Raw genomic sequence first — 27997 nt, 5'->3', positions numbered from 1 at the left:
GTGTCTGCTTTGCCTCACCAGCCTTCTGCTTCCCTGCTGGAGTGCGCATCGTTTTTGGAGGAGTGGGTGTGGGCTGGGTGAGCACATGACTTAATTGGTTTGAAGAGAGCCTAGGTTCAGGACCTGTCTCACCAGCCTGGGTCCTTGTGCAAGCAAGAGGACAGAGTCCTGGATGCCTTCTGTCCCCATGCCGCTCAAAGGGCTGCACAGTGAGGAGGCCCCACCCTCTCAGGAGCTTCGCTCCTCCCTGGCCCGCTTTGGGGAGAAGGCCCCGAGGTCTGCAGCCGCTGCCCTGTATGGAACGGCCAGAGGCCTCCTTGCTGGCCTTTGGATGTCCCACCTACGCAATGAGGGTTATGTTTGACCTTGGCAATATCAAAATGCACATCCATGCTTCCTTTCTTGACTGAATTGATCTCTTGGTTCTTTTTGCCAGTTTATAGGCAAAAGTTGATTACAACCTCAAACCTCAGGGATTTGATAACATATATTGTGCTTTATGGGGCTTCTCTGGTGGCTCAGGTGGTAACAAATCTGCCTGCCATGTGGGAGACGTGAGTTCAGTCACTGGGTTGGGAAGATCCCCTGGAGAAGGGGATGGCTGCCGTAACTCCAGTATTCTTGCCTGAAAAATTCCGTGACAACAGAGCCTGGTGAGCTCTGGTCCATGGGGGTCAGAGTCGGATACGACTGAGCAGCCAGCACTCACAACGTGCTTTGTTGTCAGTTAGTGTCTGTAGAGTCTTCTCCCGCTCGGCCTTTTCGTTACTGTTGCTCAGGCGCTCAGTCGTGTCCAATTCCTTGTGACCCCTTGGGCTGCAGCACTCCAGGTTCTTCTTTCCCTTTACCGTCTCCCGGAGTTTGCCCAGACTCACATCTGTTGAATTGATGGTGCCATCCAACCATTTCATCCTCTGTCACCCCCTTCTCCTCCTGGCTTCAATCTTTCCCAGCCTGAGGGTCTTTTCCAATAACTCGGTTCTTATTAGCATCAGGTAGCCAAAGCAGTGGAGCTTCAGCTTCAGCATCAGTCCTCCAGCCTTTATAAAATGGCAGCCAAGACGTAAATGTATGTTAGTGATAGTAATAATGATATTAAACGTCATAGCTGCTACTTACTAAGGCCACCCGGCCAGACAGTGCAAGAGGGCTGTTACTCATCAGTTCTGTTTTGGAGAAGAGGAAAGAGAGGTGAGGTCACCAGTGTGCAGGAGACAGTTAAGATAAAGCTGGTATCTGTCTGCCTCCACAGATCGCCGTCCTTTCCCTGGCCTCGCATGCCTTCTCCAGGAACAAGGAGGAGCAAATGGGGCAATAAAAATCCCATTAAGCAAAATGACTGCTGGACATCACTTTGAATAGATGGTGAATCTGGATTTTGTCCCGGTTCATTCCAAATCAGCAAACGTCTATTTGAGCACTTGCTTCTCTCAGGGACCAGGGATACAAAGAGGCCGCCTGAGGGCAGCCAGAATGGGGTCTCTCTCTCTCTCTCTCTCGGTTTATGAGCAGCCTCAAGTCTTGTCAACTTGGCTGCAGGGACTGTCTGCTCTGTAGACAGGTAACTCAGTTATCTGCTTGAATAACTGGGGCAGGATGCCCTGAGATAAAAATGTGCTGCCTGATGCTTTCCCCCTGAGCTCTTCTCCATGCCAACCATGTCTTTATTGTCCAGGCCAGAAGCAAGCTCTCCCAGCTGCACGAGAGCCACCAGGAAGCCCAGCGCAGTCTGGAGCAGTACGATGAGATGCTCGACGGGGCCCCCGGTGTCAGCCTGAGCAACCTAGCAGACTTGAGCGTGGGTGTCTCCCTGACAGAGAGGGGCGGTTTTGGAGCCATGGTAAAGGTTGAATGAGTGTTTTCCAGTCCTGGGGTTGGGTCCCATGTTGGGCTCAGAGAAGGCCCCTCCTGCTGGATGCAGCCCTCGCCAGCCTTAATCCTGTGCAAGTGCAGGATGTTGCTCATTTTCACGGCTGCTCTGCCTCTTCCCCAGCCCTGCAGCGCAGCACCCGGGACAAAGCTGAGGACAGGCCTGGATCCTACATAAAACCAGTGTGTGAAGACATCCGTCTCCATGGGCTAGTGCCTCCCGTTGGGAGGGCTGCCCCACAGTGGGATCAGTCCTCACACATTGTGAAACCCCACGTTGTCCTCATTGGGAGGCTGGAAAAGTGTGTGTGTGTATGTCCGTGTTTCTACGAGGAGCACCTTGAAAAGTCACAGGTGGAGATAAAGATCAATAGGAATGGCAATCAGCCCTCCCAGGGTGTTGCTGTGTCACCCACAAATTGGCCCGTCTCCTGAAATTTTGGTCACATTTGAAATGTCAGCACTTGGGTTCACGCCGCAGGACCCTGGGGGTCCTGGTGGGGGGCCGCTGGCATCCAGACAGTGTTACTTAGTCCCCTGTTCTGGCCACAGTTCATTGCTATGGCCCTGAGTCTTGGCGTGTGCCATTCCCAGCTCACTCAGGCTGCTGAGGGCATCTCTGTGCTGCTGCGGGAGCCGGGGGGACACAGCTGGTTTTTAGTTTCCTTGTGCGCTGCCCCAAAGCCTTTGGCCACATGCCCTGCTCTGCCATCTCTCTCCTCCAGGCTCCTGCTCCTGGCCTTGTTCGCTTCGTGGATTTCTTCCACTCCCCATAACAATTCCGCCTCTCTGTCTCTCTTCACGTGAGACTCTGGGCCTTTCTCGACGTGTCTCTTTTCTCAGTGGCCAAGTGCTCTGTCCTAGGATTTATGAGAAAGCTTGTGCCTAATTCTCCAGAGTGCTGTTCTCATCTGTCTCCCATCTCTGGCCCTCACCTCCTCCCTCTGCCATTCACACATTCCTCTCCACTTGGAAATAGCAAATGAGGGAAATCTGTATCTGCTCCAGGGCCCATTTAGGCAGCTTCATCATCTGGATAGAGACTGTGATCGGTCCTCCTTCATGCACCGCCTGAGGCGGAATTTCCTGCTTGACCGTCTGTCTGCCTCAGTGTGTGCGTTCCAGCTTCATAGCCTTGCTCTCACTGTGCCATCTGTCCAGGTACCCTCACAGCTCTTGGCTTGCCCGTTCCATCTTAGTTCATGGGACAGCTCACTCTTAAATTCTGTCGCGCAGGCTTTGATAAGATGGATTTCCTTGGATAAAAAGTTGGCAGGAAAATGTCATTTGGAAAATAGGGATTCCCCCCCTCCCCCACCCCAGATTTTTTTGCCTTTATTTTTATTCATCTTATTACAGTTGTTTACATGATGGTCAATCCATCTTGAAACGTTGAAGTCACATGTGTTACATAGAAACCCACAACCACTGTTTGGAAGAAAAACGATATCTTGTTGCACAAATACAATCTTTAAAGCACTCACTTTTTGGTTTGTTTCCATTTCTTAATAAACATTGTGAAGAGGACTTTTGTTCACTCCTGCACATTTCAAGACTGTTCCCAAGGAGAGGGAGTTCTCTTAGTTCTCTTCAAAGGGGATGAAAGTAAAGGGCTTAGTTTCCTGAGAACCAGTGTAACCAAAGAGGTGCGTCCGGAGCGTGCTAAGTCTGGACAGTTTTACTGAAGGCACTGGGTTTAGTGTTAGGCTCACATGACTTGATTTTGTCCACAATGGCAGGGTTCTGAAGGCAGTGCTTCTTCCTTGTGTTTCATCTGCTGATAAGGGCACTGGCTTCTTATCCCTGGAGTCAATGCTCAGCCAGCCTGTCTACTGGAGAGACGCAGAATTCAGCTTCAACACAAGCTCATCACGCAGGACGGGCTTGTCTGTCCCATTCAGCCCCTGGCCTCCTGGAGCCACTTGACTAACTCTTCAGAGCCGATGATTGAATAGGAAGTTTGTACCACCTTTGGTAACTGGACATCAGCCACAATGGGGGTAGTGACACCATGGGAATTGGCAGTGGCTATCAAGCAGAGCTTTATTTTTTCTTGAGGGTGTTGATCGCACTGGCACACCACCGCCCAGCCCCTGTCTAAAGGGGAGGAATGTCGCAGAATGCCACCTTGATGCCCTTTCGGAGCTGTCACGTCTGTTTCCTGAGACGTGCAGAACTTAAGACTGGTCAGGGAGCTCCTTGTTCACGGCGCTCACTCTCTGCCACGAGCGGCGCCGTTCTCCCCAAGCTTGGCCACCACACTTGCATCTCCCATGTGGGCAGATGGATCCGTGCTCCTCAGTAGGTGGTCAGCAGATGGTGGAACTGATGGCATCTTTGTGCCAGGGCAAATCTAGCTTTCTGCTCTGAACCTGAAATGGAATCCGAACCGCCTGTGGTTACCCTAACCACGTGAATCCTGCCAGGGTCATCTTAGGCTTCTCCTTTGAAGGGGAGGGAGTGGCTGCTGCCTCAGGCCAAGCAGTTGCTCCTGAGAGAGAGATGGCAGACCTGCCTTTCAGTTCGGGGGACTGCAGCCAGAGCACCCAGGAATCGGTGTCCTCTCTGCCTTCGTCCGCTGTTACTTGTCAAGTCTTCCAAGTGGCAATTGAAAACAACTAAAAAAAAAAAAGTACCAATTAGCAGTGGTATGCCACTGCTAATTAAAAACCAAATAGAAGCTTCCATTCTATTTCGTTTTCCAAGTTGTCATTCTTAATTCACTACTTTATCCAGGTCGTTCACCATCTCTCTCTCTTCTTCTGGAACAAATACATTCCTTTCCCCAGGGCTGCAGGGCGTTGATTTTCCATGCTGGCCTCCTGGCTTCCGTAGTTTAGGGCTTCTCCGGCATGTTGGTCTGTGCTTCAGACCCCCGCTGGCTGCTTGCTGGCATGGGCGCCTCATGGTAGTTGGCACCACAGCATCCTTACTGAGTCTGCGTTGCAGACTCGGATGCCGCGCTGGCAGATGTCGGTATTCACTTGCCCGAGACCTGGCTTGGCTTCCCCACGTCGGGAAGCCCTGTGGCTGGAGGCCCCAGGTCATCTTTCTGAGGTAAGGAAGATTGTTCCACATCTGTCAGAGGGCAGGGGCATTGGTCCATTCCTCGGGAGCCTGGGGCTTCCTGTTGGCCTGGCACCTCTGAGACACGTCCTGCTCCCTGGAGTCATCCAGCCCTGTCAGGGCCCTCCCGTGGGCGCCTCTGACGCCACTGCCCTGTGTTTTCATGGACACCCTACCCTGGCTCTCATCGCCTGGTCTCAGTCAGTTGGAATAATGGCTGAATTTGACAGCCCCAAGGATGCTGACACATTTGCCAGATTCAAGGAGGATGTTGTGCTTTTTAATGTCATAGTGAAACCTTTGTGTTTTCACTGAGGGTGTGTCTTTCTGAACCAAAATATCTCAGTATTTCTAAACCAAGTGCACTGTTTTCCCGCATATATTGTGAGGTTCCTCCCCACCCCCTTTCAGGTGATTTTTCCACTATAAAAATTTGCTCTTCAAAAGCAAGTCGCCCCCCCACCCCGATTTAAATACGCTGTTTGTTTCTGCAAATAAGCACTTTTTAAAGAAAAATGCAAAGTGCTGTGTATGCTCTAGTAGTTCTGACTGCATAAGCACGCACTTCCTCTCTGGATGCAAATAGCCGTCATGCCTCTTGGAATGGAAACAGGCAGTTTAAAAAATGCCCACATAGGCACATGCTCTCTGAGGAGGTGCTTGAGGGAGGTGCACCTTTGAACAAGGAGGCTTCGAGCTGCAGTCGTTGGGGGGACTTGTTACATTTTCTTTCTGATATTTCCAAAAATATGACTCTTTTTCTGACACAGTGATTTATTAAAAAATGTTTCTGATTATGGTGAAAGACACATAACGTAAAGTTCGCCATCATAGCCGTCTTTCGTTATACAGTTCAGTAGCATAAAGTACATTCACGTTGTACAGCCAAGCTCCAGAATTTCTTCATATCCAGTAAACATTACTCCTCATCCTCCTGAGCACCCACTATTCTGCTTTCTGTCTCTATGAATTTGATGGCTCTAGGGACTTGATGTAAGTAGAACTACACAGTATTTGTCTTCTGCTGACTGGCTTCTTTCACTCAGCGTAATGTCTTCAGGGTTCATTCGTGTTGCATGTGTCACAATTTCCCTCCTTCTAAAGGCTGAATGATACTCCATTGTATGGACATACCACACTTTGCTTATTCGTTCATCCATCACTGGATGCCTGGGTTGCTTCCAGTCTACGATTTTTAAATAGACTTTCATTTTAGAAGACTTAAGGAAAAGTTGCAAAGATAGTGCAGAGAGTTCCTGTATAACCCCCAGTCAGCTTACCCTGTTATTAGTGTCTTGTACATTTATCACAATTAACGGACTGTTGTTGACGTTATTATTAACTAAAATCCATCTTCTGTGTTTTTTTTTTTTTTTAATAAAAATTACTCTCTTTAGAGTCACATCACTTAGAGGGGAAAATAGAGCAGTTAGGTATAGAATTGTGTGCTTGACTTTAAATCTGAAATAATGAAATCCCTGTCCTGTCTCTTCGCAAAATTACAGGACGATCCTTTCAAAAATAAAGCCTTGTTGTTTAGCAACAACGCCCAAGAATTGCATCCGGATCCCTTTCAGGCAGAAGACCCCTTCAAATCCGACCCATTTAAAGGAGCCGATCCCTTCAAAGGTACTTCATTTGGCACCCACTTGGCCACTGAAAGGCTGTTTGTTTTGTGCCCCTCTGGGTTGTCTCGTGACTGGTAGCACCCTCTGACGTTGGGGGAGGAAAGAAATTCTTGGAGCCTAACAGGCCTCTTGAGTTTTTCACTTCACCTGGTTAACTGAAGAGCTCTGGTGTTGAGTGGCGGTGGGAAGAGCTCCAAGCTCACTGTGAGACGTCCACGTTCAAGGGTAACTGGCTTGGCTCTGAGATTGCGTCCACCTTGCAGGACTAAGATAAGTAAATGTAGTAGCAATTATGGAGCCCTAGTGAACAGCAGGTCCCCACACACAGAGTCTCTAAGGTCTTACCACAGTGAGGTCACCCAGAGCCACACACGAGTCAGGAATAACTAAGAATTCTAGAAACAAGATTTCCTAAGTTTTCTTTTTTCTTTGCAGAGCAAAACTATTTCCAAGAAGGCTATCTATATTTTCCTGAGAAAAATGCCAGGGCAGGGAAAGGGCAGTGGGAGTGCCTTTCCAGTTAGATACTTGGAATGGAAGCGCCCAAGTTCTGAGAGATGACTTGGGCAGCTGCCGAGGCTCAGGTGTCCCAGGAGGCTGAGGAGGGGGCAGCTCTGGGGCTCAGGTTCTTGGAACCCCGGGGGGCGGTTGATGGGGAGGGGAGGGGTAAGCCATGAGCAGGGCATAGAAAGAGAGTGAATTCAGGCTGGTCCTCCATTTCCCCCCGTTGGGCGCATGTTGAGTAGCCTGAGTTCTTTCCATTTCATCTTCATCATCCTTGCCATGATGAACTACCTCAGCCACTGGCCACCCTTGCTTTCCCACTTTGCTCTGCCAAGGTCATTTCCACCACAGAGCTGAATGGTTCTCTCTTTTCTAATCCAGGTGACCCATTCCAAAGTGACCCGTTTGCTGAGCAGCAGACGGCTTCAACAGGTAAAAAAAAAGCCTTTGTTAGTTAAGAGAAACGTTCCATGAACTGGTCCACGGAAGATTCCTGTTCCTAGGTAGCTAGTGAGGACCTACTGTACAGCACAGGGACCTCTACCCGTGCTCTGTGGTGACCTAAGTGGGCAGGAAATCCAGAACAGAGGGGTATGTGTGTAGACGCGTCTGATTCGTTTGGCGCTACACCAGAAACCAGCACAGCGTCGGAAAGCAGCGGTTTTGCTGTTTTCGAGTCGCTGAGTCGTGTCTGACTCTTCACGACCCCGTGGACTGTAGCCCGCCAGCTCCTCTGTCCATAGAATTTCCCAGGCAAGCATCCTGGAAGGGGTTGAGGCACCCTCCAATAAAAATTAAAACAGAAGAGTATTCCTATTCCTAGTTCAGGTTGAGGGAAGTGGAGAAACTCCTTGCCGCCTCCTGTGCCAGCTGAGCTTCTGAAGGACGCTCCGTCGTTCCTCCCTTTCTCAGTCTGGTGCCCCGTCCTGCCTGTCGCACAGCACGATAAGAACTAGAACCAGAAAACCAGCCCCTGATAGCCAGACGACTGTTAGGACGCTCGATCACTTGTGCCCGCTGTGTCACCTGTGGCAGCATCAGGGTGTCCTGTGTGGTACCTGCACGCAGTGGCACTTCTGCCCGCAGATACTGGGGGTGGAGGTGTAGTGAGCAGGGAAGGACAGCGTCACTTTGCACAGAAGCGTAGCATCTTGGGCTTCCCCGGTGGCTCAGTGGTAAAGAATCCACCTGCCGATGCAGGAGACACAGGTTCAGTCCCTGCCTCGGGAGGACCCCACACGCCGTGGAGCAGCTGACCCTGTGCACCACCGCTTCTGAGCACATGTGCCCCAGAGCCTGTGCTCTGCAACAAGAGAAGCCACCGCAGTGAGAAGCCCCAGCACCGCAGCTCGAGGAGAGCCCCCACTCATTGCTGCTGGAGAAAAGCCTGAGCAGCAGCAAAGACGAGCACCACCAAAAATAAATAAACAAAAGTTTTTAAAAAATACTTAAAAAAAAATTGGCTCATATCATAAAGAAAAAAAAAAGCTCAGCGTTTTGTCCCTCTGGGTGACGGGGCTCCCCTCTCGGTCGCCAGGCCTGCAGCCCACGTGAGCACACTGGGCGTGTGGTGTTGCCATCATGCTGCCTGTTCTCCTCCCTGCTCTTTGTTTGTCTCTCCTGAGGTGGGGTTCGTGTAACACAAGCCTAACACTTTTGCACAGCGCAGGTTGGCCGTCTTAGAGCGCGCATCCCACTGACCTGCCTTCCGTTCGCTGTGTTGTGCGCTCACCACCTCCATGTAGTTCCAGAACGTCTCTGTCACCCCGAAAGGAGACTGCGTCTACCGGCTCCCACGGACCCAACCCCTGGCAGCTGCCAGTCTGCTTTCTGTCCTTATGGATTTACCCACATTGTTTGTTTCTACTGATTTTATTTTTAAAACCAGCGTTATTGAGAGGTATAATGAAAACCACAAAACTCACCCATCTTGAGCATAGAATTGGATGCGTTTCAACATGTGTATAGCCAGATGAGAGAGAAACCATCTGCATTGTCCCTAAAGGTCCCCTTGTGCTCCCCCACGCTTGTGCCACCAGGTCTCTGGCAGCCACTGACTGGCTTTCTGCCTCTATGGTTTTCCATTTTCTAGAATTTCACATAAGTGGTGTCAGTCAATCATGGTTGTTTTTTTTTTATATGGGAGTTCTCTCTCTAAGCATAGCATTTATTCATGGGTCATTTTTTTCCCTCTTTTTCCAAAACACCTTCCAGATCCATTCGGTGGGGATCCTTTCAAAGAAAGCGACCCATTCCGTGGCTCCACCCCTGATGACTTCTTTAAGAAGCAGACAAAGAGTGACCCGTTTACCTCAGACCCGTTCACGAAAAACCCTTCCTTACCGTCAAAGGTGAGTGACCTCCTAAGGGCCGCTTTCCCGGTACTGCCCGTCTGCAGGCTGTCCGTGTATGAAGGCAGCCTTTCCCACCCGCGTGGACCAAGTCAGGGCCTCCCTCTCTCAGACTGAGCCTACTAAACCTGGCAGATGAGAGCCATCAGAGGTTGGGCCATTCCCTGGGAGCTGGCGAGGAGGCCCAGCCTCCTTCTTGGGTGGCATGGTGACTGTCTGCTGGCCCCTGCGGATGCTTGCCCTGTGAAGCCAGGTGTCACGCCCAGCAGTCCGGTGAGCCCACATCAGGGTGTTCTGTGTCCTGAACAGCGGTCACCTCTCTGTCCCTCTCGGCACCCCTTTACTTCAGCTCAGGCCCGCTGGCTGGGCTCTCGGCTTGGCCACTGCCTTCCCTGACAAAGACGAAACAGAGCGCCGCACACTCCCACCGGTCTGCCCTGCTGCCCCTCAGTGCCCAGTGCAGATGGTGGCATTGGCCGTGGCCGGAGGGAATGCAGACGCACAGCCTGCCGCACTGAGTGTGCTCCCCACCCCCAGCAAGGAGTAAGCCGTGTGTTTTGTACATTAGGCCCAACAGACTGATTTAAATTGGCGTCAGCGACGGTTTAAAAAGCAGAAAAGTGACTTTGTGATGGAATGAGAATTTTGCGTCTAAGTGAGGGCCATGTGCAGCCTTCCTGCATGCTCTAGGCTGCATTCTTTCCTCATTTTACCCATGCCATGGCTTCTCACTTGTCCATGGACCTCCTTGTCTGCAGCACTAACCCCAGAGCTCCCTGAAGGCAAGGATTAACCTGGAACATTTCTGTCTCTGCGACCTGTTGTGAGGTCCCCCTTCATTCCTGATGGTGCTGGTCTATGTTCCCACCTCTGTGTTTATCTATTTCATTCATCTTTTCCACAAGCCAACTGTTGGCTATGTTAATTTTCTCTCCTGTTTGTTTTCTGTCTCACTGATTCCTGCTCATGGTTGCCATCTTCCTGCTTTGCTCTTCTAACTTCTTAAGATCCAACGTTAGGTCACAAGATCAGTTAGGTCACTGATCTTGGATCTTCTTTTTCTAATGTAAGTGTTTAATGCTATGTATTTCTGGGCTTCCCTGGTGGCTCTGTGGTAAAGAATGCACCTAGCCACTGCAGGAGACACGGGTTTGATCCCTGGTCCGGAAAGATCTCACATGCCGTGAGGCAGCTGAGCCTGTGCACTGCGGCTGCTGAACCTGTGCCCTAGAGCCCAGGAGCCGTCACTGCTGAGCCCGAGCGCCTGGAGCTTGGGCTGCACAAGAGAAGCCCCCGCAGCGAGAAGCCTGCACACCGCAGCTAGAGAATGCTCCCCATTTGCTTCAGCCAGAGGAAAGCCCTCTAAGCAGCGGAGTCCCAGCACAGCCAAAAATAAATAAAATAGTTTTATAAAAAAGTTACGTATTTCTCTTCAGGCACTGCTTTAGGTACATTCCACACATTTTGATATGTTGTATCTTCATTGTCATTCAGTTTGCGATATTTTTCAATTTCCCTTTTGAATGCTCTGTTGAACCGTGGATTACTTAAAGGGTGTTGTTTCATTTTGAAGTACTGCCCCCCTCCAGGTATTTTGTAATATTGGCTTCTAATTAGATTTATTGTTATCAGAGAACATATTTGTATGTCATCAGTCCTTTTAGATTTATTGAGACTCGTTTTATGGCCGTTGTTGGTGAATATACAGGGTACAGTTGAGAAGAATGTCTATTTGCCATTGTTGGGTATAACGTTCTGTAAATGCCAGCTAGGTCAAGGTGGTTGTTCTGAAGGTCTATTTTTTTCCCCCATTTTTTTAAGGGGGCCACGCCTGTGTAGCTTGGGGGATCTTAGTGCCCCAGCCAGGATTTGAACCTGGGCCACAGCAGTGAAAGTGCTGAGTTCTAACCAGTGGGCGGCCAGGGAATTCCCCCTCTTTCCTTTTTTAATTGAAAGTTTAGTTGATTTACAATGTTGTGTTAGTTTCCAGTGTACACCACATGGTTCAATTATACACACATATATATATTCTTTTCCATTATGTTCTATTAGAGGACTGAGCATCTGTTTTTAAGGTGTTTGTTAGCTCTACCAGTTGCTGAGGTGTTAAAATCTTCTCCTATGATTGCAGCATTGTCCGTATCCCCCTTAATTCTGTCAGGTTTACCTACATGTATTTTGAAGCTGTCAGTTGCCTACACATTGATGATTGTTGTATCATCCTGATGCAGTGACCTTTTTTCTTTACAAGGGTTCCGTTTTTCCTCTGGTGGTAATCTTTATCTTCATCTGTTTTTGTTGCATTTTGAAATAGCCACCTCATTTTTCTTACACTTACTCTTTGCATGCTTTATCTTTTTTATCCACTTACTTTCAACCTATCTGGGACTTGAAGTTGATGTCTTTTGTGTTGAGCATGTATCAACAGTTGGGCCTTGCTTTTCTATACAGTCTGGAAATCTCTGCCTTCTAAATGGAGTATCTAGTCCATTCACATTTAATGCAGTTATCAGTATAATTAGATTCAAGTCTACTGTTTTATTATTTACTTCCTTTTATTTTCTGTGTTTTATTCGTCTGTTCCCCCCGTCTTCTTTTGGGTTGTTTGCATGTTTTCTAGGATTCCATTTTGGCCTCTTTTAACTATACTGTTTTTTATTATTTTTAGAGGTTGCTTTACCTTTACCATTTTCACACTTAACTTTTTGTAGGCGACTTGGAATTAATACTATGTCATTTGCTAAAGCTGAAGCTCTAATACTTTGGACACATGTTGCAAAGAACTGACTCATTGGAAAAGACCCTAATGCTGGGAAAGATTGAAGGCAAAAGGAGAAGGGGGTGGTATAGGATGAGATGGTTAGATAGCATTACAGACTCAGTGGACATGAATTTGAGCAAACTCTGGGAGACAGTGAAGGACAGTGGAGCCTGGCATGCTACAGTCTATGGGGTCGCAGCAAGTTGTACACAACTTAGCGACTGAACAACATCAACAAACACACAATGTAAAATGTAAAAAACTTGCCATCACGTAGATCCATTTATCCACCCACGCCCAAACAGCAGTGTCTCGGTTATAGATGTCCTATGAATGTAACACGTCTCAATATATTAAATGCCTTAAGACAGTGTTATAGTTTTTGCTTTAATTCACCGTATCAGTTTTAAACCAGTTTTACAGTCAGTTTTAAACCAGTTTTAAAATCAGTTTTAAACCAGTCACTGCTAAAGGAAATTAGTCCTGATTACTCATTGGAAGGACTGATGCTGAAACTGAAAGTCCAAGACTTTGGCCACATGATGCAAAGAACTGACTCCTTGGAAAAGACCCTGATGCTGGGAAACATTGAAGGCGGTAGGAGAAGGGGACGACAGAGGATGAGATGATTGGATGGCATCACTGACTCCATGGATGTGAGTTTGAGTGAACTCCGGGAGTTGGTGATGGACAGGGAGGCCTGGCGTGCTGTGATTCATGGGGTTGCAAAGAGTCGGACACGACTGAGCAACTGAACTGAACTGATCAGTTTTAAAGAGGAAAAAAGTAGTTCTTGTTTTCACCATATAGTCACCATTTCTCAAGTTCTTCATCCCTTTCTCAGGATCTGGTTTTCCCTCCATTGTCATTTTCCTTCGGCCTGAGGAGCTTACATCAGCCCTTGTGATGCAGGACTGCTCTGTCGTCATCCTTGAGTATATCTGTGCCCCACCTGGTATCATTTTTCCTTTTGGGCGCTTGTAGGATGCTGCCCTACTATCTTCTAGTCTCTTGTTTTTAATGAAAAGTTGCCAGCCTTTCAGATAGCTGTTCCCTGCATGCAACATGTTCTTTATCTGCTTGTTTTAAAGAACCTCTCTTTACCTTTGCTTTTCAGTAGTTTGTGTAGGATCTGGATATAGTTTTCTTTCTATTTATGGTGCTTGGGGTTTGCTGAAGTTCTTACATCTATAAATTAGATCTTTCACCAGATTTGGTATGTTTTTCAGCCATTATTTCTTCAAAAAAAATTTTTTTTTATTCTCTCTCTCTCTGTGGGATTCCAGTTACACAGGTGTTAATATTATCCTCAAAGTTCCCTGAGGCCCTGTTTTTCTTTTTTTTTCTCTTTTTTTCCCGTCAGATTATGTAATTTCTACTGATTTACCTTCAACTTCACTTACATTTTTGTCATTTGTTGGCTGGCTAATCTACTGAAGCTTTTATTCTGGGTATTGTAGTTTATGGTTTTAGAATGTCCATGTTTCATCTGTATAGTTTCCACTTCTCTACTAAGATCTCCTATCTTGTTGTTCATCTGAAGTGTATTTTCCTTTATCTCATTAAGCCCAGTCACTGCTGCTGTAAAGTCATCCTCATCTGAGAATTCCAGTATCTGGGTCATCTCAAGATCATCTCCAATGATTATCTTTTTACCTTGAGAACCACATTTTTCTTGTTCTCTGTATTTTGAATAACTTAGAGATATATCCTGTGCATTGTGAGTACTCTGTTGTGGAGACTTGATTCTGTTGCATTCTTCCAAAGAGTGTGGGTGGTTTTGTTTCAGCAGGCAACTAACTTGGTGAGACTCACAGTGTAGTCTTTCCCTGTTTGGCCTGTGGTTTCATTCCTATGGCCTTATCTATAGGCTGCTCTGAGTCTGCCCACCCACACACAATGTAGGGGTCAGCCTGAGACCTCGGCAGAGCTTATCATGGAATTTGGGACTCCCATTCTCTGCCTCTCCTTTCTAGACCCCATATCCCCCCTCTTTTTTTAAAGCTTTGGGAAAGATAGTCTTTTAATAACTGTTTTATCACCATGTTAAGTCATGCAGTTACAAAGTAGTAGTTAGAAATTTCTGAAAGGATATTATTGTTAAAAAAAAAAAGAAAAGTTCATCCTTAAATAAATAATACCCAGCACTTCATTGGGACACTGCTGTTCAAAAGGCCCTGGCCAGATAACTCCCAAATAAGACACAGCTCCAGGTTGTTTGCGGCCACCTGGGGTTGAAGCCATGTGCAGAAGACTAGGCCTCTAAACAAGGACATAAAGTCAGGACACTTCGGGGCTGCCGGCAATACTCAGCGCTGCCAGCCAGACTCCAAAGAGGGAGTGCAAGTGGGTTTCTTTCTGGGACATTCTACCTGAATTATTGTTCAATTAGTCAACACAATAGATCTTCATAAGAGAACAGTTGATTAACATGATAAGGATATTACTTAACATTCTTTGGATTATGTGTTGTAATTATGGTTAGTAAATTCCAATAGTCTTAATAAAAATAGCCTGCCTCATTTGCAGGTATGAAGACAGCTTAATGCTCCACTGGGCTTTTTGTTTTTTGCTGGGCCACATCCGTTATTCATGGCTGTGGCTGTCCTGGGATTCCCGCCTCTGAGCTTCCATGCAGAAAGACAGTGAGTTTTCTTTTGGAGTCCGTAGCCTCTCAATATTCTCATCTCAATATTCTCAGACTGTAGCTATCAAGACGGAAAACCTGGGAGTTCCCTGGTGGTCTGGTGGTTAGGATTTAGTATTTTCATGGCCGCGGCCGGGGTTCAGTCCCTGGTCAGGGAACTGAGATCCCGCAAACTGAGCAGTGGGCTAAGATAAAACAAAAACTGGAAAACTCAGCTGTGTACTGTTTTGTCACTGCCAGTTTCAGTTCTCTTCCAAAGTCTTGCTGCTTTGATTCATTTCCTAGGTCTTCAGGTGATTGCTTTTTTTTTTCCCCAGTCCAGAGTATTTGTTGGTATTACATGCAGAAGGCGTTGGTCTGTTGGACTCCGCCCGGATTTGGTTTAAATCACTGTGTCCTCCCCATGGCTGGGGCAGATGTCCAGAGAGTTTGTGGTTGAATGAGTAGGTGATGGGCACAGGAACTACTTTTCACTCTCTCCTCTCTCCTTTTCACTCAGCTCGACCCCTTTGAATCCAGCGATCCTTTTTCATCCTCCAGTGTCTCCTCCAAAGGATCAGGTGAGACCAGTGGCTTCTTTTACTTCTCACTCATCCCTAGGCAGTAGAATGGCCCACCTGTTTCCGAAGCTGGTGTGTCCTCAGCGTTTGTGTCGTTAGTAGGTAGCACCCAGATCCTCACCCGAGGCAGTGTGGCCCACGCCACGGCCCTCGTCTTCCTGAGCAGGAGCTGGCATCTGGGAAGGACGCTTGGCTGTGGGATTAATTCAGCAATAACTCTGACATACTAGTTACTCCTGACTCAGTCTTCCTTATGAGTGTTTGGTTTGTACGTTTGGCTTGTTTTCTAAATGAATCCAAAGTTCTGTTGAGGTTTGTGTTATGGGCGCTAGGTTTGAGGGACCCTCCCTTCCCAGCATAAAACCCTTAGGTGTGCCTCTAAGGGAGGGGAGTGTTTGTGGACTGCCCCCACCCCCAGCCTTGCCTGTGGGAACAGGCCCCACTTGGTGCTGCTGCCTTGCCGAGCATCTTGGCTTGTTAGTTACAGAGCTTGACTTCATAGGTGGGCTTGTGGGCTACTCCAGGAAAATCACATCACCCACTGAAGGAAAAAGCTCAGCAGAAATCTCTACCCACAGATGACCTCCCCACGTGAGCCGTGTGGGCGGCAGTCCCCTCCCTCTCACTCCCGCTTCCTGGTCCAGCAGGACAGACACCAGGCCCTGTCTGTCCTTCCACGAGGGGCTTGTCACTCCTTCCATGACTGTGAACGATGCTGGATGGCAGCCCAGCCACAGGGCTGAGTGCCCCCTGCTCGCGTGGCCGCAAACCGTCTGGCTGAGCTGCACCAACCACAAGCCAGAGTGGGCCGGGCGGGGCGGGGGGGATCCTTGTTGAGACCCTGCACCCAGAGTCACCACCCGGCAAACAGACGTGACCACCCTGGATCTGCTCTAGTGCTGTGGAGAACTGAGAGACCACACTTCGGCTTGCCCCCAGGAGGTATGTTCAGTGAGCGCACTGTAACTCTGCCTCTCCTGGTGCTGCTTGCAGGTCCCTTCGGAGCCTTAGACCCCTTTGGAAGTGGGTCCTTCCATAGTGCTGAGGGCTTTGCCGACTTCAGCCAGATGTCCAAGGTAAAACCTCCCCCGTGGAGCCTCTGTGCCTCTGCCAGGGTCCTTGTGCCGTGGTCGTGGTCGTGGTCTTGTGGGCTGCCAGGCATAGTTGTTCCATGCCACGTATGTATCTCCTTGGCACCTGTCGAACTCTGAAGTGCAAAACACATGCTCACGTGAGGTGGTGAGTCCACAGACAGGGTCTGGAAGGGGTCCATGGCTGTGGCTGGACCCATTTCCCTTCCTCCAAGTGGCGCTGCCAGAGCCCTGAGTCCCCCGCCGCCTAGGCCTAGGCGCGAGGGGCTCCCTCCTGCCCTCACTGGTGTCTCACGGCCGTCAGACCTCAGGTGATAAAGTCTCCCAATGGCCAAACAAAGCAAGAAGGTGTTGGGCACAGGGGGCCAGGCCTTGCGTGCAGCCCGCGAGGCCGGAACCGGGGGCCACGGGCCCACACGCAGGAGATGTGTCCGGAGCTGCCTGTGGGCAGAACCTGAGAAGAATGTGGAAAGCGAGGGCTGGGCTCAGTCAGTGAATAAATACGTGGGTGAAAAGTGAGCCGTTCAGGAAGGCCCGTGAGTCACTCCTGTTCGGCCTGGGTGGTGTCTGCGCGGCCGGAGTTACCTGAACTGACTGTAAGTGCAGCCCACGTGCGGTGTGATCACTCTGCCGACAGGGGCTTGAGCCCTTCCCTCAAGGGAGCTGTGGCTGGAGAGCGAAGTCTTCAGCATAGCAAGAGGTCCATCGGTAGAGACTGTTCAAAACAGAGCAAGCAATAAGAGTAGAAGCCCGTGACTCTGAGGTACATTCCAGAAGAAACTGCTGAGACGTTGCAAACGTTGGCTGTGGGGAGTTGATGTGCAGCTTCTGTTCTCCATCCTAACCTTTAGCGTCCGTTGGTTTCGACTGTGAGCCCGGGTTAACAGGAGTTGAGGGAAGCATTCAGTGTGTGTGTCTCGGCCTCATCGGAAGGGTGGGGTCCCCTCAAGGATACAGAACCGGGTGCAGCACAGCCTGTTGAAGCCCCCATGTTCTCCATTTATTTCTCCGGTTTTTTCTGGCTGCCTGGTTCCGTCCAGGTGGCCCGGGCTCCATGGTCACTGGGGCACTGGTGACCACATGCAGATACAGTTCCTGTCCCTGATCTTGCCCCTTAGCTGGGGGATGGGGGTAGGGTAGCTGGAAAAGGAACCCTGGAGTGTGTGGGAGCAGGCACCTACAGCCTGGAGTCCCGTACCTCCTACCCCCTTGCACCCCGCATGCCAGCTCCTCAGAGGGGCATCCCGCCTGCTTCACTCAGCCCGAGGGGCGCACAGCTGTCTGGGTGCTGAGCGCTTGTGGTTAGCGACGTGTGATTGTGGCATGTGGCTTCCAAGAAACGTTTGAGGTTTTGTTCAGGTTTTCAGAGAAGCGCGTGCGTATAAACTGTCGAGGTAGCAAATCTAAGTCCTGGCTGGAGGCAGAGCATCTGTTTGCCCATTGGCTGCCGCAGGAGGGAGCCTGGGGGTTCCGGGGTTTCTGTCTTGTCTCCTTCCAGCATCTGGAGGGAGTCACCCTCCTACGGGAACTGGGACATTGTTGGTCTGGGATTGGCCAGAAGGGACCAGAGCCCGAGATGTGCCTTCATGTTCACCTGTCACTGTGTGGCTGTAGCACACACTCCCCGAGTGGAGCTGTGTGTCCTTGGCTTATGTCCCTGCTTAGTGGGCGGGAAACTGTCCCCTGAAATGAAGAAACCTCTGCCACATGGGGGCGGCAATCTCCAGGGAAGGGGCTCATGCTGAGTTCTCAAGCCAGCACGAGTGGGCCCTTTACCCCAGAGCCGGGGGAATGAGGGCGAGCAGTGCTCCCGAGCTGGGACCAGGGGACAAGGACGAGGCGTGATCCAAGCCCTCTGTATCAGGGAGCATTGAAGGCTGTGTGGAGTGGCCGCCTGGTGGGACCCGGGCCACCGCCTCCAGGCAGCACCAACCTGTGTCTGCTAGCTGCAGAGGCAGCCCTGAGCCAGGCAGTGCAGAGCCTGGCCCTTCCCTCTTGGCGCCCAACTATTCTAACCTCCAGTTGCGTTTTCCCTCTTTTATTCCGCTTTCCCTCTTCTTGATCTCGTGTCCCGGATCAGGCCACATGCACGTGCACTTGTGACTTCAAAGCCAGCGCCCCTTCCTGTTGGTGGCTATGGGCGGGACAGGGCTGGCTGGGGCCGTGGAAAGTTTGTCCGTTTCTCCGTTGTTTTGTTTCCACAATCCCATCAGCTCCTGGTCTCATGCCACTTGCCCAGCTCAGTTCAACGCCCTAACCTCATAGGTCTCTGTTTTTCCCTTTTGGTTCCCTTTCTGTTTTTCAAGAACAACATTGTGTGTATAAATAAAATGCCAAAGGAAATGAAAGTAAAGTGGCAAGAAGGTGTTTTTTTTAACTGCTTGGGTGTGTGTGTGTGTGTGTGTGTGTGTGTGTTTTGAACATCGCTATCTTTTCTCCACCTGAGTGTGGTGGGGAGGCCATGAAGGCTGGCGCCCTTTCTTAACTTCACTCAAAACTGGAGTGTGCCCCACTCTGCCTGGCAGTGCTGGAGGAGAGAGTGCCAGCCAGCAGTCTGATTCCCTGGATTCCTCTGGGAGTTTTTCCAGGCTTGCACCCTGAGTTGAGGTCCCCTCGTACCTGAGGTGATTTTTCTAGGCAATATTACCTTGCATTAAGAACACCCTCCCCAAAATAGATCGCAGAGAGCATCTGAGGATAAAAACAAGACTCCAGCTTAATTATTTCACCCCTCCCACTGTAGGATTAAAAAAAAAAGCCAACTATGAAACACTTGACTGCCCTTTGTCAGACCATTTTCAGTTGTTTTTCAAGCATACATTTTCTATTTAGGACTTTTTTTTTTTTTAAGTTGAGGGTCATTTGTTTTAAGTCAGTTTTTTAAACTATAAACCTTTTAGAGCTGCGTCTTGTATAGTAGCTTTTCTGTCTGTGCGTTTTCCTTTGCTGTTTTTTTTTTTCTCTTCTTTTTGGAGCACACTTCACTAATAGCCCAGCCAGAGAGCCCCTACCAGCTTTACTGAAACCCTTCTAAAAATAGCAACTTTCCCTGAAGCCGCAGCCTGAGTAGGAACCAGTCAGGTCCCAGAGGAGGCTTCTTGGGAAACTTCAAGTCATGAAAGTCAGGATTCGGAAATGACGCAGGCTTTTTGGTGTCAGAAGTGATAAAACTCCCTGCTGTGGGTGAACTCTTTCTCCCTGGAGCGGGTCCACCAGCCACGCAGTGGGTGTAGACAGATGAGGGGGCGGAGTCGGCCTGGCCCACCGTGTCCCCAGCCAGCCAGGAGGCTCAGTGCAGCTTGTGCTCCGGGGTGTGGTACGCAGGCCGGGCGGACGAGGGCCTCACCTGCACCATGCAGCTCTGGGGCGGGGGCGGGGCGTCCGCACCCAGAGGATCGCGGGTGGCCCTCTGCACCCCTTCCCCAGAGCGGGCGCACACTCAGCTCCCAGGACAAGAGCAGGTCCACTCAGGGGCCTTGGGAGCTGGTCATGCCCCCTGTTTGCCAAGAAATTGGTTTTGGTTCTCGCCTGCCCATCTAAGGTTGTGGCAAGCGTGGAGAGAGCTGTCACCCCGGGGCGTGTCCTGGGAACGGCAAAAGCGGAAGCAGCTGCACACTCTCCGTCTCCTCAGCGCTGCTCCGTCGTCTTTCCCGAGCAGCAGACCCTAACCCACTCACTTGAGAGCTCAGCTGCAGGTCCACGCTGTACCTTGGCCCTCCAGCTCGCTCCGTCTGGGAAAGGCTCTGTGGACGATAGGAAGCAGCAGAAACACAGTGTCGGTGGCCAGCGGGCATTTGCAGATTCTTGTGGGCATCCAGGGGAATCCTAGTTACGTCCACATCCTCAGCATGATGCTGCTTGCGCTGTCTCTGCTGATGTGGTTCGGGTGTCAGGTGGAGCCACTTACGCATTCCCTTTTGACTTCTTGCCCCAGCCCTGCGAGTGTGGGCCAGTCATGATGGTCATTTCACAGAAGAGGAAACAGAGGCACGGAGCCAGGAGCGGGGCCTCCACCTCCTACCCTGGGGTGCTGTGTTGTCAGCAGGCCATGTTTGCTCCCAGTTCCTTAGCTTCCCTGCCTGTGAGATGGAAGGGGTGGCCGGAGGACTCTGTCCCCAGGCCGGTGGGACAATGTGGTGAGATCAGCACAGAGTGGACGTCTCCTACCCTGGGGGCCCTCTGAGGTTCTGGGGGAGGAACGGGGTGCTCAGCAGTCTTGGCTGAGGGTGCCGCCGCCCTCTCTGGGCCCCCTCCTTATCTCTGTGGGTCAGCTGCCTCTCTTCCACCTGAGACGAGTATCTGGGACTAGGTACCAGGGACAAGGGTGGCCGCATCTGTGTCCCTGTGACCACAACCCCATGACTGATGCCCGCCCTTCTTCCCACTGCTCCATCCACGCGTGGGAACCAGGTGCCTAAGGAAGTCCCCAAAGTGGGCTCTCCTGTCCCTGCTTTTCCTTCTGTCTCTTGACTGGCCCCTCCACTCACACGGGGGAGAGCATTGCAAGTGCCCCTCCTCACGCCCGCTCTACGCCCACCGTGCATGGTCTCCCCTGCCCTGCTGTGCATCTCCTCTCCTTTGCTTTTTCAAGGATCATATCAGCGCTGTCACTGCAGTGTCCACTACTTCCCTTTGTGTCCAACGGCTCTGAATCTCCTCTCTCTACTTTCCCCTAGTTCTTTTCTGTGTGAGTGAACACAATCCCCCACCCATAGAGAAAGCGATCTCCCTTCAGGGCGCCTCTGGTCCTCAGCGCTCATCCATCGTCAGTGGAGGTCTGGTGTGCCCAGCGCTGTGCTGAGGCTCCAGGAGGGGGCGCTCGTATAGATGAGTCCTTGCCCGCTGCGGGCAGCTGTACGCCCTGTCGGTGCCTCTTGCCTTTTAGGCCACTCAGTGAGACAGGAGGATCCTGGGTGCCCGACCCTGGCGTGATAAGCTGTGTCCTGTCAGCTCCCCCTAGGACGTCTGAGCCGGTCCAGGAAGGGGTGGCAGTGAGGGGTCTGGGGGCGACAGTGAGCTCCAGCCCGTCTCTGAGAAGGAACAGGGGCTCAGGATGGACGGGAAGGGCTGAGCACCCCGATCAGGGACCCTGTGTGTATGGAAGCCTAGGGATGGGGCACCCAGGGCTCCAGGCACCAGAGAATTGCCAAGAGAGAGTTGGGTCCACTGCAGGGGTGAGGCCGAAGCATTGTGCAGTGATGGGGGTTGTGGGGGGACTGTGAGGAAGGCCCTGTGTGCTTGAGGAGTCCTGGGACTTGCCTTGAAGCTTCGGGGCCTTGCCGCGCTACTGCCTGCCCATCTGCCTGCCTCCCTACACTCCTGTCGTGTTTACCTTCCCACCTACCTTCCTGACCACCCATCTCTCCAGGCATCTCTCTGGCTGGTGTGACGTGGTCTGACTTGGGTGTGAGATCATAGATGTCGGGGGTGGGGGGGCGCCAGGGCTGGGTGAGACCAGGGCTGGAGGAAGCTGGTGGAGGGTCCAAGCCAGAGGCGACAAGAGCCCATCAGAGGCGGCGGTGGCTGTGCCAAACGTGGGTAGGGTGGCCTCCGGCTTGAGTCCCTCGGGGGGCAGCTCAGCGACACAGAGAGGGTCTGGCGCTGCTCTGACCAAGTGCCTGACGCTGACTGAAGCGAGAGGGAGTGGGACACGTCTCAAGTATGAGCAGGAAGCCCTGATGCCCCCAGGCGGGTGGCCGGGAACTGCTCCCCATGCCCTGCCGCATGACGTAAACCCATTGAGGCACTGGGTGTTCTCGCCTGATCCGTGTGTCTGCCAGCTGCCCCTCGTGGGCCAGAGGACCCCGTCAGTCGAGGGTGGAGGAAAGCAGGGGGCTGGCAAGCAGCCCTCGGGCCGAGCGGGGGCCGTGCCGCACAGCCTGTAGGGCTTGGTGGGCATCCCTGCCTCCATGTTAATGATTGTTTCTGCCTCTCTTTTCGTGTCCTCTCTTGCAGCCCCCAACTTCTGGGCCTTTCACCTCCTCCTTTGGAGGGGCAGGATTCTCAGATGACCCCTTTAAAAGTAAACAGGACACTCCCGCTGTGCCTCCGAAGAAACCTGCTCCTCCGCGGCCTAAACCGCCGAGCGGTCAGTACGCTTCCTTCTCTCGCAGCCGCCTGCCCACCGTCGCCGGGCGGCGGGGGATGGCGGGCCCCTCTGCTCACCAGCCCAGAGCAGACGCTGTAGGGGCCGTGTTCAGAGCCAGAGGGGCTCCCCTCTGCCCATCGTGTGGCTCTGCGCACACCGTGTGCCAGGAAGCGCCTCCGGTCCCTCCTGCCCTCGCCTCGTCCTGTGGGTCCCTGGGCTCTGGGCTCTGTGTGGTCTTCAGAGGCCGGAGGCTGAGAACCCTCCTGGTGGTTGGCAGAGCTGCTGCGTGGCCCCTGGCTCAGCATGTAGTCGTGGACCCTCCGACCTCCCCACCCTTCCCGAACTCTTTCCCAGGTTGGCTCAGAGAGGGCCCAGGGCTGGGGGTGGCAGAAGCAGTGGCTGAAGCCACTTCACCCATCCTGCGCCTGCAGATTGGTTCAGAACCTGGGGAGGGGTGGGGCTCTTCCTTGGTCATGTTTGACGTGAGAGGAGCCAGATGGCTTGGGGCTCCCTTGCCCTCTGCTCCTGCCCCAGCATCTAGGCAGGTAGCTCCAAACAGGGGGCTTCCCGCAGCCCTTCCTTCTCCTGGTTACGGGATGTTGGTGGCTTCTCACAGGATTGAACCCCTCTGAGGGTGCTGAGGGTGGTTGGCTCGTGTGGGGTACCTCTCTTGGGTGATGGCGATAGTTCAACAGGCCAGGTTATCAGACTTAAAATCAGGAAGCTGTTGCTCCCAGTGGAAGAAGGATTCACTGCCAATTTCCCAATCATTAGTCTATTCCCCCTTCATGGTCTGCTCTGGTCCCCTAGCAGCATCCCCTGTGCTGTCCCTAGACTGCAGCGTCATAGAAGAACCACACGTTCCTGCGGTCGTGCCTTCTGTTCACGGCCTTCCTCTCCTGGTCCTTTCTGTTGGAGGGTGACTCTCTCCTTCTTCCCACCTGAGCACGCCCTGCCCCCGCAGTCAGCCCCAGGGCCTCCGCCTTGTGGCCGGGCAAGGGTGGAGGCCCCCTCTGCACCCTGAGGTCACTATTTACAAGGGGTCGTCAGTTCAAGGATGGCCAGCCTTCTTACACCTGTCATTAGAACCACACAGGGGGAAGCCGTTTAAAAACGCGCCCTCTCCCCTCTGTCACCTGCTGGCCAGGGCCTTGTCTCAGGAGGACAGGCCCTCCACCCGCAGTGCCCAGTTTCTCTCATGGGACATGAGAGAAAGCACGCCCAGTGGGTGGGGTGAATTTATGACAGATTTTCTATAAACCATGCTTCAAAGGCATTTACCCTGAAATGGGGTGGGGAGTGTGGGGGTGGGAGCAAAAACTGTGAAGGAATTCCCTGCGTCTGCAAGAGGCCGCTTACACCTCAGAGGCTGTGACCCTCGGGGGACGCTGGCTGGTCTCCTGATGCAGTGGCGTTGGGCCTTCTCCATCAGAAAGACGGGGGCCATAGCAAGCCTGTGCGCTCAGTGACACGCTGCACGCGTGTGTGCACACGCTCTCACACCGTGCTTGCATGCACCTGCACACACGCACACACACGCCCGGCATCTCGGCATCTGTTGGGCCTCATGGAGGAGCTGGTCCCCTCGCCAGCTGCGTTCTCAGGGTTTCTTGGAAACACTCCTCTCAGCCCCCGCCCCTTCCCTGAACCAGCGCGGGGTGCCTTTGAAGCTGCCTCGGCTGGCGCCCGCCCCTTGTGTCTCCTCTGTGAGGCTCCCCACCCACCTTTGCTTTGCTGTCAGTGTGCCGTGGGCTTGGACAGCGGAGCCCGCTGGAAGCGCAGCTCCGCTCCCGGGGGCTGGTCCCCGGGCTCAGGCTTTTCACAGCCCTCTCCGTGTTGGGGGAAGCCTGGGCGTGTAACCCGGGGGTCTCAAGCTACCTCTGCTCATGGTGGCTTTGGCCTGCTACACCCTTGCTGAGCCACAGCTGGCAAGGTGCCGGGTCCCCCGAGTGTCCTCTTCACATCACGACCCTCAGGGTCACGACTGTAAGCCCACCAGATTCTGGCAAGACCCGCAAGACCGGATAGGCACCATGATGCCATCTTATCAGAACTGGAGAGGCGAGTGAGAGAGGTTCACACGAGTGCCTAAGGTCACGCAGCAAGGGGGGACAGCAGGGCCAGCCCTACACCTGGTGACCCCCACCCCCCTCCCAGGCCTCCCACTCCCCCATGCCCCAAGCTGTAATGAGAACCATGCCATGAACTTCGGGTGCTCTGGGCAACAGTCAGCCTGTGTGCAATGCTTAACCCGTGAGCAGCCACACCGTGCCCGCATAGAGGTCTAAACATCTTTGTTCTGATTCTCTTACCTAGAAGCAGTGGCTGAACAGGAAACCCCCGCGCTGTACACGTTGCTGGGTGGTAGGTACACGCTGTGTGGCGGGTGCTGTCAGAGCACTTCCAGTGGTGCTTCTGCTGTGATTTCATACTAACCTGTAACAGCCTGGAAACTGCCGGCCGTGTCGATGCCCCTGCGAGGGCCGCCTGACCCAGCAGGTGTCATTGAGCAGGGGGGTGTTGGTGGCGGGCATGGACTTGTCCTCTCCAGGCTGCTTCCCCGATCGAGGAATTGGAGCCCAGCCATGTGCACGGCCCTCCTCTCCCCCGTCTACATCGCAGGGAGCAAGGCCTCTTCAACTGGAGCCGCCCGGCCGTTGTCTGCTTATTAGCAAGCCAGGTCAGCAGATGAGAGTCAGAGAAAATCCCGCTTGGAATGTTTGTTGTGGAAGCGTCAGGCTCAGCTCTCATTCTCTTGGCTCCTCAAGATGGGAAGCAGCCAAGGGGATGTCCACGGGTGGTGGTTGTCGTCTTTGTGAGAAAACAGAGTCCAGCAGTTGGCGAGTGAGGCCATCACGGAATGTGCTTTTCTGCTCTTCTTGCTGATCCAGCCCTTTTCTGCTTGGAGGGGCCACGTGGCTAGCACATGAGCGTGCCGTGTCGTCATGCTCAAGGGCCACCTGACGTGTGGGGGTTGTTGGTCCTAGGAGGGCAAGCAGGGAGGGGCTGAGGCGGGTGGCCTACTCCCAAGGCCGAGTGGCTTCGGCGGCGGAGCTGTGATCCCCTCCTGCATGGAGGGAGGTGAGCAAACAGTCCAGCCTGCCGGGTGATCGTGGCTTTTCTTACATACACAGCTTCATACCCACACTCCAGAAACCCTGAGGAAGGGGTGGGCTCACCTTCGCCACTCTGTATGGGAAATGGGTCTGACTGACCACACTCCCACTTGAGGCTCGCCTGGAGGGGACCCAGAGGTTTCTAGAACTCCACCAGGTCTTTGTGTCTGGAGTCAGCTCTGACGTGTGAGGCCAGGATAGGTGAATCTGATGCTGCATCCCTCTGGCATCTGGGTCCCCTGTCCTGCTAGCATCCCAAGAGGATGCTTGATCAGACTGGTTGCACGTTCTGGCTGTTTCTGTTTCCCGGAGAGACTCTGGGCAAGTGTCTTAACCTTGCCGAGCCTGTTTCCCCACCTGAACTCAGGTGCAACTGTGGCCTAGCGTGTGGCCTCTCTGGGAAGTGCCTTGCACAGTTGATGAGCATTGTGATGAACGTGGTGTGTACCCACCAACCCTGCCCTGGGGTACAGGGACCAGGACTCAGGGTCTTCCTTCCCCGGGGACAGACGGAGCCTGGGCCTGAGGCCGTCATGTGCGTACAGGGAGTTCTCAAGGGATCCTTTTCCCCCATGAGTTGGCAGTTTAGCAGAAATCTTTGCAGCCGAAAAAAAATAGCGTAGGTAGTTGAACTTCAAAGAGGGCTCCAGGGTCCTCTCTGGCAAAGCTCAGCTGTCGTCATGCATGTGGGACCAGGTGGATGTTTGGGTCTGAGTAAACTCCTGGCTTTGGGGGTGCCAGCCTTTGTGCTCCAGAGGCTGCAGTGCTCACAGCCTGTGGGAGTTGAGTTTTGGTTGCATCTTTAAGTTTGATGAAAGATATTTGACATGTGATCAACGCAGCGTCAGCCTGTGCAATCACGTTGGGGATCCCGCCAACCGGGAGCCTCACCAGGGTTCTCTGGGAAAGAGTTCTGGCATCCGAGACATGTGACTGGAGCAGCCTTTGGGCCAGCCACCTGCTCTGACCCAGGCCAGAAAGCGGATGCTCGAGAACCTTTGAGAATCACCCTCTGGGGCAATGCATGGCGCTCTGGAGTTGGCACTGAGTTCTCAGAGGTCTTTTCTAGAAAGGTCTATCAAGGTATGCAGTAACGAGCAGGTGTCTGTTTGGGTAGAGAGACTCGGTTTCTTCTAGGCAGATGCAAACCAGGCTGCTCCAGCCGCCGCCGAAACCTGTCAGTTAGAATTCGCGCTGGTACACCTCCCCCAGGTAAACAGCGGTGTGCTTTCTGCAACGGACCGGAGATCGAGATCAGTCAGAACTCACCGCCGAAGAGTTTCTAGGTAAAAGTTGTTGATTTGCAAAGGGAGAAACAGATTTTTTTTTTCAAGTGCAGGAAATGGCTGTGTGGGTGTCAGTGATTGGGCCCTCGCGCCTGCGGCGACAGATAGCGGGATCCTGTGCCCCGGGCCCCACCCTTGCCACTTCCTGTAAGTGCAGCCCCACATTGCGGTTCCTGCAGTGCCTGGGTGACACCAGCTAGCGTGCCTTCACCGCTAACCAGCCAGTCACCTTTAACCTCTTCCCAGTTTAATTATTATTGCAGCTAATGACCTTTTCACCTGCAGAATAAAGCCACGCACACTCCGGTGGTGTCTTTCTGTCCCCTCCCCCTTCTCAGTGTCCTTCCAACCCACACCAGACAGCGGGATACTGTTTAATAACCGGGGTCCTGTTTGATTCAAGTGATTCTGAAGAACATAAATAAATCATCATTTCTGCCCTAGAACCTGAGTCCCCTCCCACACCTGTGACTGACCCCACACGGTAACAGAACAGGGTCACAGAAGGCGGCATCTTTCTTCTGGGCGCCTTTCTGGTGTCCGCCCGCCCCCAGGGCCAGCCCGTTCGCCTGGTGGTCACTTTGGCCATCCCGGGAGGTGCCACCCGGGAGCTGGTTGCAGAGGAAGCCCTGGGCCCCTCCGTGGCACCAGCCGGGGTGTGGGCCCGGCTCTGAGAGGCCAGGCGGTGCGGCTTGAAACCAGAGCGGTTACGCAGTGCCCCTGTGGATCCCAACCCCTTGTTTATCGTGCAGGATCCACTCTGAAAATGGCTTCTCCAGTTGAGCCGTAGCGGTTAGCACCTCAGCCTTGAACTTAACTACTTGAATTCCGTTCCCACGATGATTTCAGAGAGATAATTCAGTGGGTACATGTGATAGTTCTAGAACAGGACAAATGCAGTTTACCACCAGCTCGAATGTGGAAAATTGCAGCGGTTGCCAGCCAGCCAGGGTTGGGGTGCTCCGGGGTTGGGGAGCTCCAGGGGAGGCTCAGGCACCCAGCCTGGCAGAGCCCTCCTTTTCCCGTGGGC

General features: G+C 52.4%; 1 protein-coding gene across 11 annotated transcripts in view; it reads left to right on the top strand.

The window, feature by feature from the left end:
• The window catches only part of EPS15L1 (epidermal growth factor receptor pathway substrate 15 like 1), a 107267-nt gene that overhangs the window by 64152 nt on the left and 15118 nt on the right, over positions 1-27997 (top strand). For 4 of the 11 annotated variants that reach the window (XM_055431449.2, XM_055431454.2, XM_055431453.2 and 1 more), the window contains 8 exons: positions 1676-1840; positions 6441-6564; positions 7449-7499; positions 9282-9418; positions 15326-15386; positions 16380-16462; positions 22433-22565; positions 24882-24929. In XM_055431449.2, the coding sequence (XP_055287424.1) occupies positions 1676-1840; positions 6441-6564; positions 7449-7499; positions 9282-9418; positions 15326-15386; positions 16380-16462; positions 22433-22565; positions 24882-24929 (802 nt within the window). The remainder of the gene's footprint in view (positions 1-1675; positions 1841-6440; positions 6565-7448; positions 7500-9281; positions 9419-15325; positions 15387-16379; positions 16463-22432; positions 22566-24881; positions 24930-27997) is intronic. The other 7 variants (XM_055431451.2, XM_055431457.2, XM_055431456.2 and 4 more) reach the window with 5 other exon arrangements.

This window comes from Moschus berezovskii, chromosome 8 (genome assembly GCF_049115385.1).
Source record: "Moschus berezovskii isolate FMDL1 chromosome 8, NW_MosBer_1.0, whole genome shotgun sequence".
Taxonomy (NCBI): Eukaryota; Metazoa; Chordata; class Mammalia; order Artiodactyla; family Moschidae; genus Moschus; species Moschus berezovskii.
This window is presented reverse-complemented; position numbering and strand designations above follow the sequence as displayed.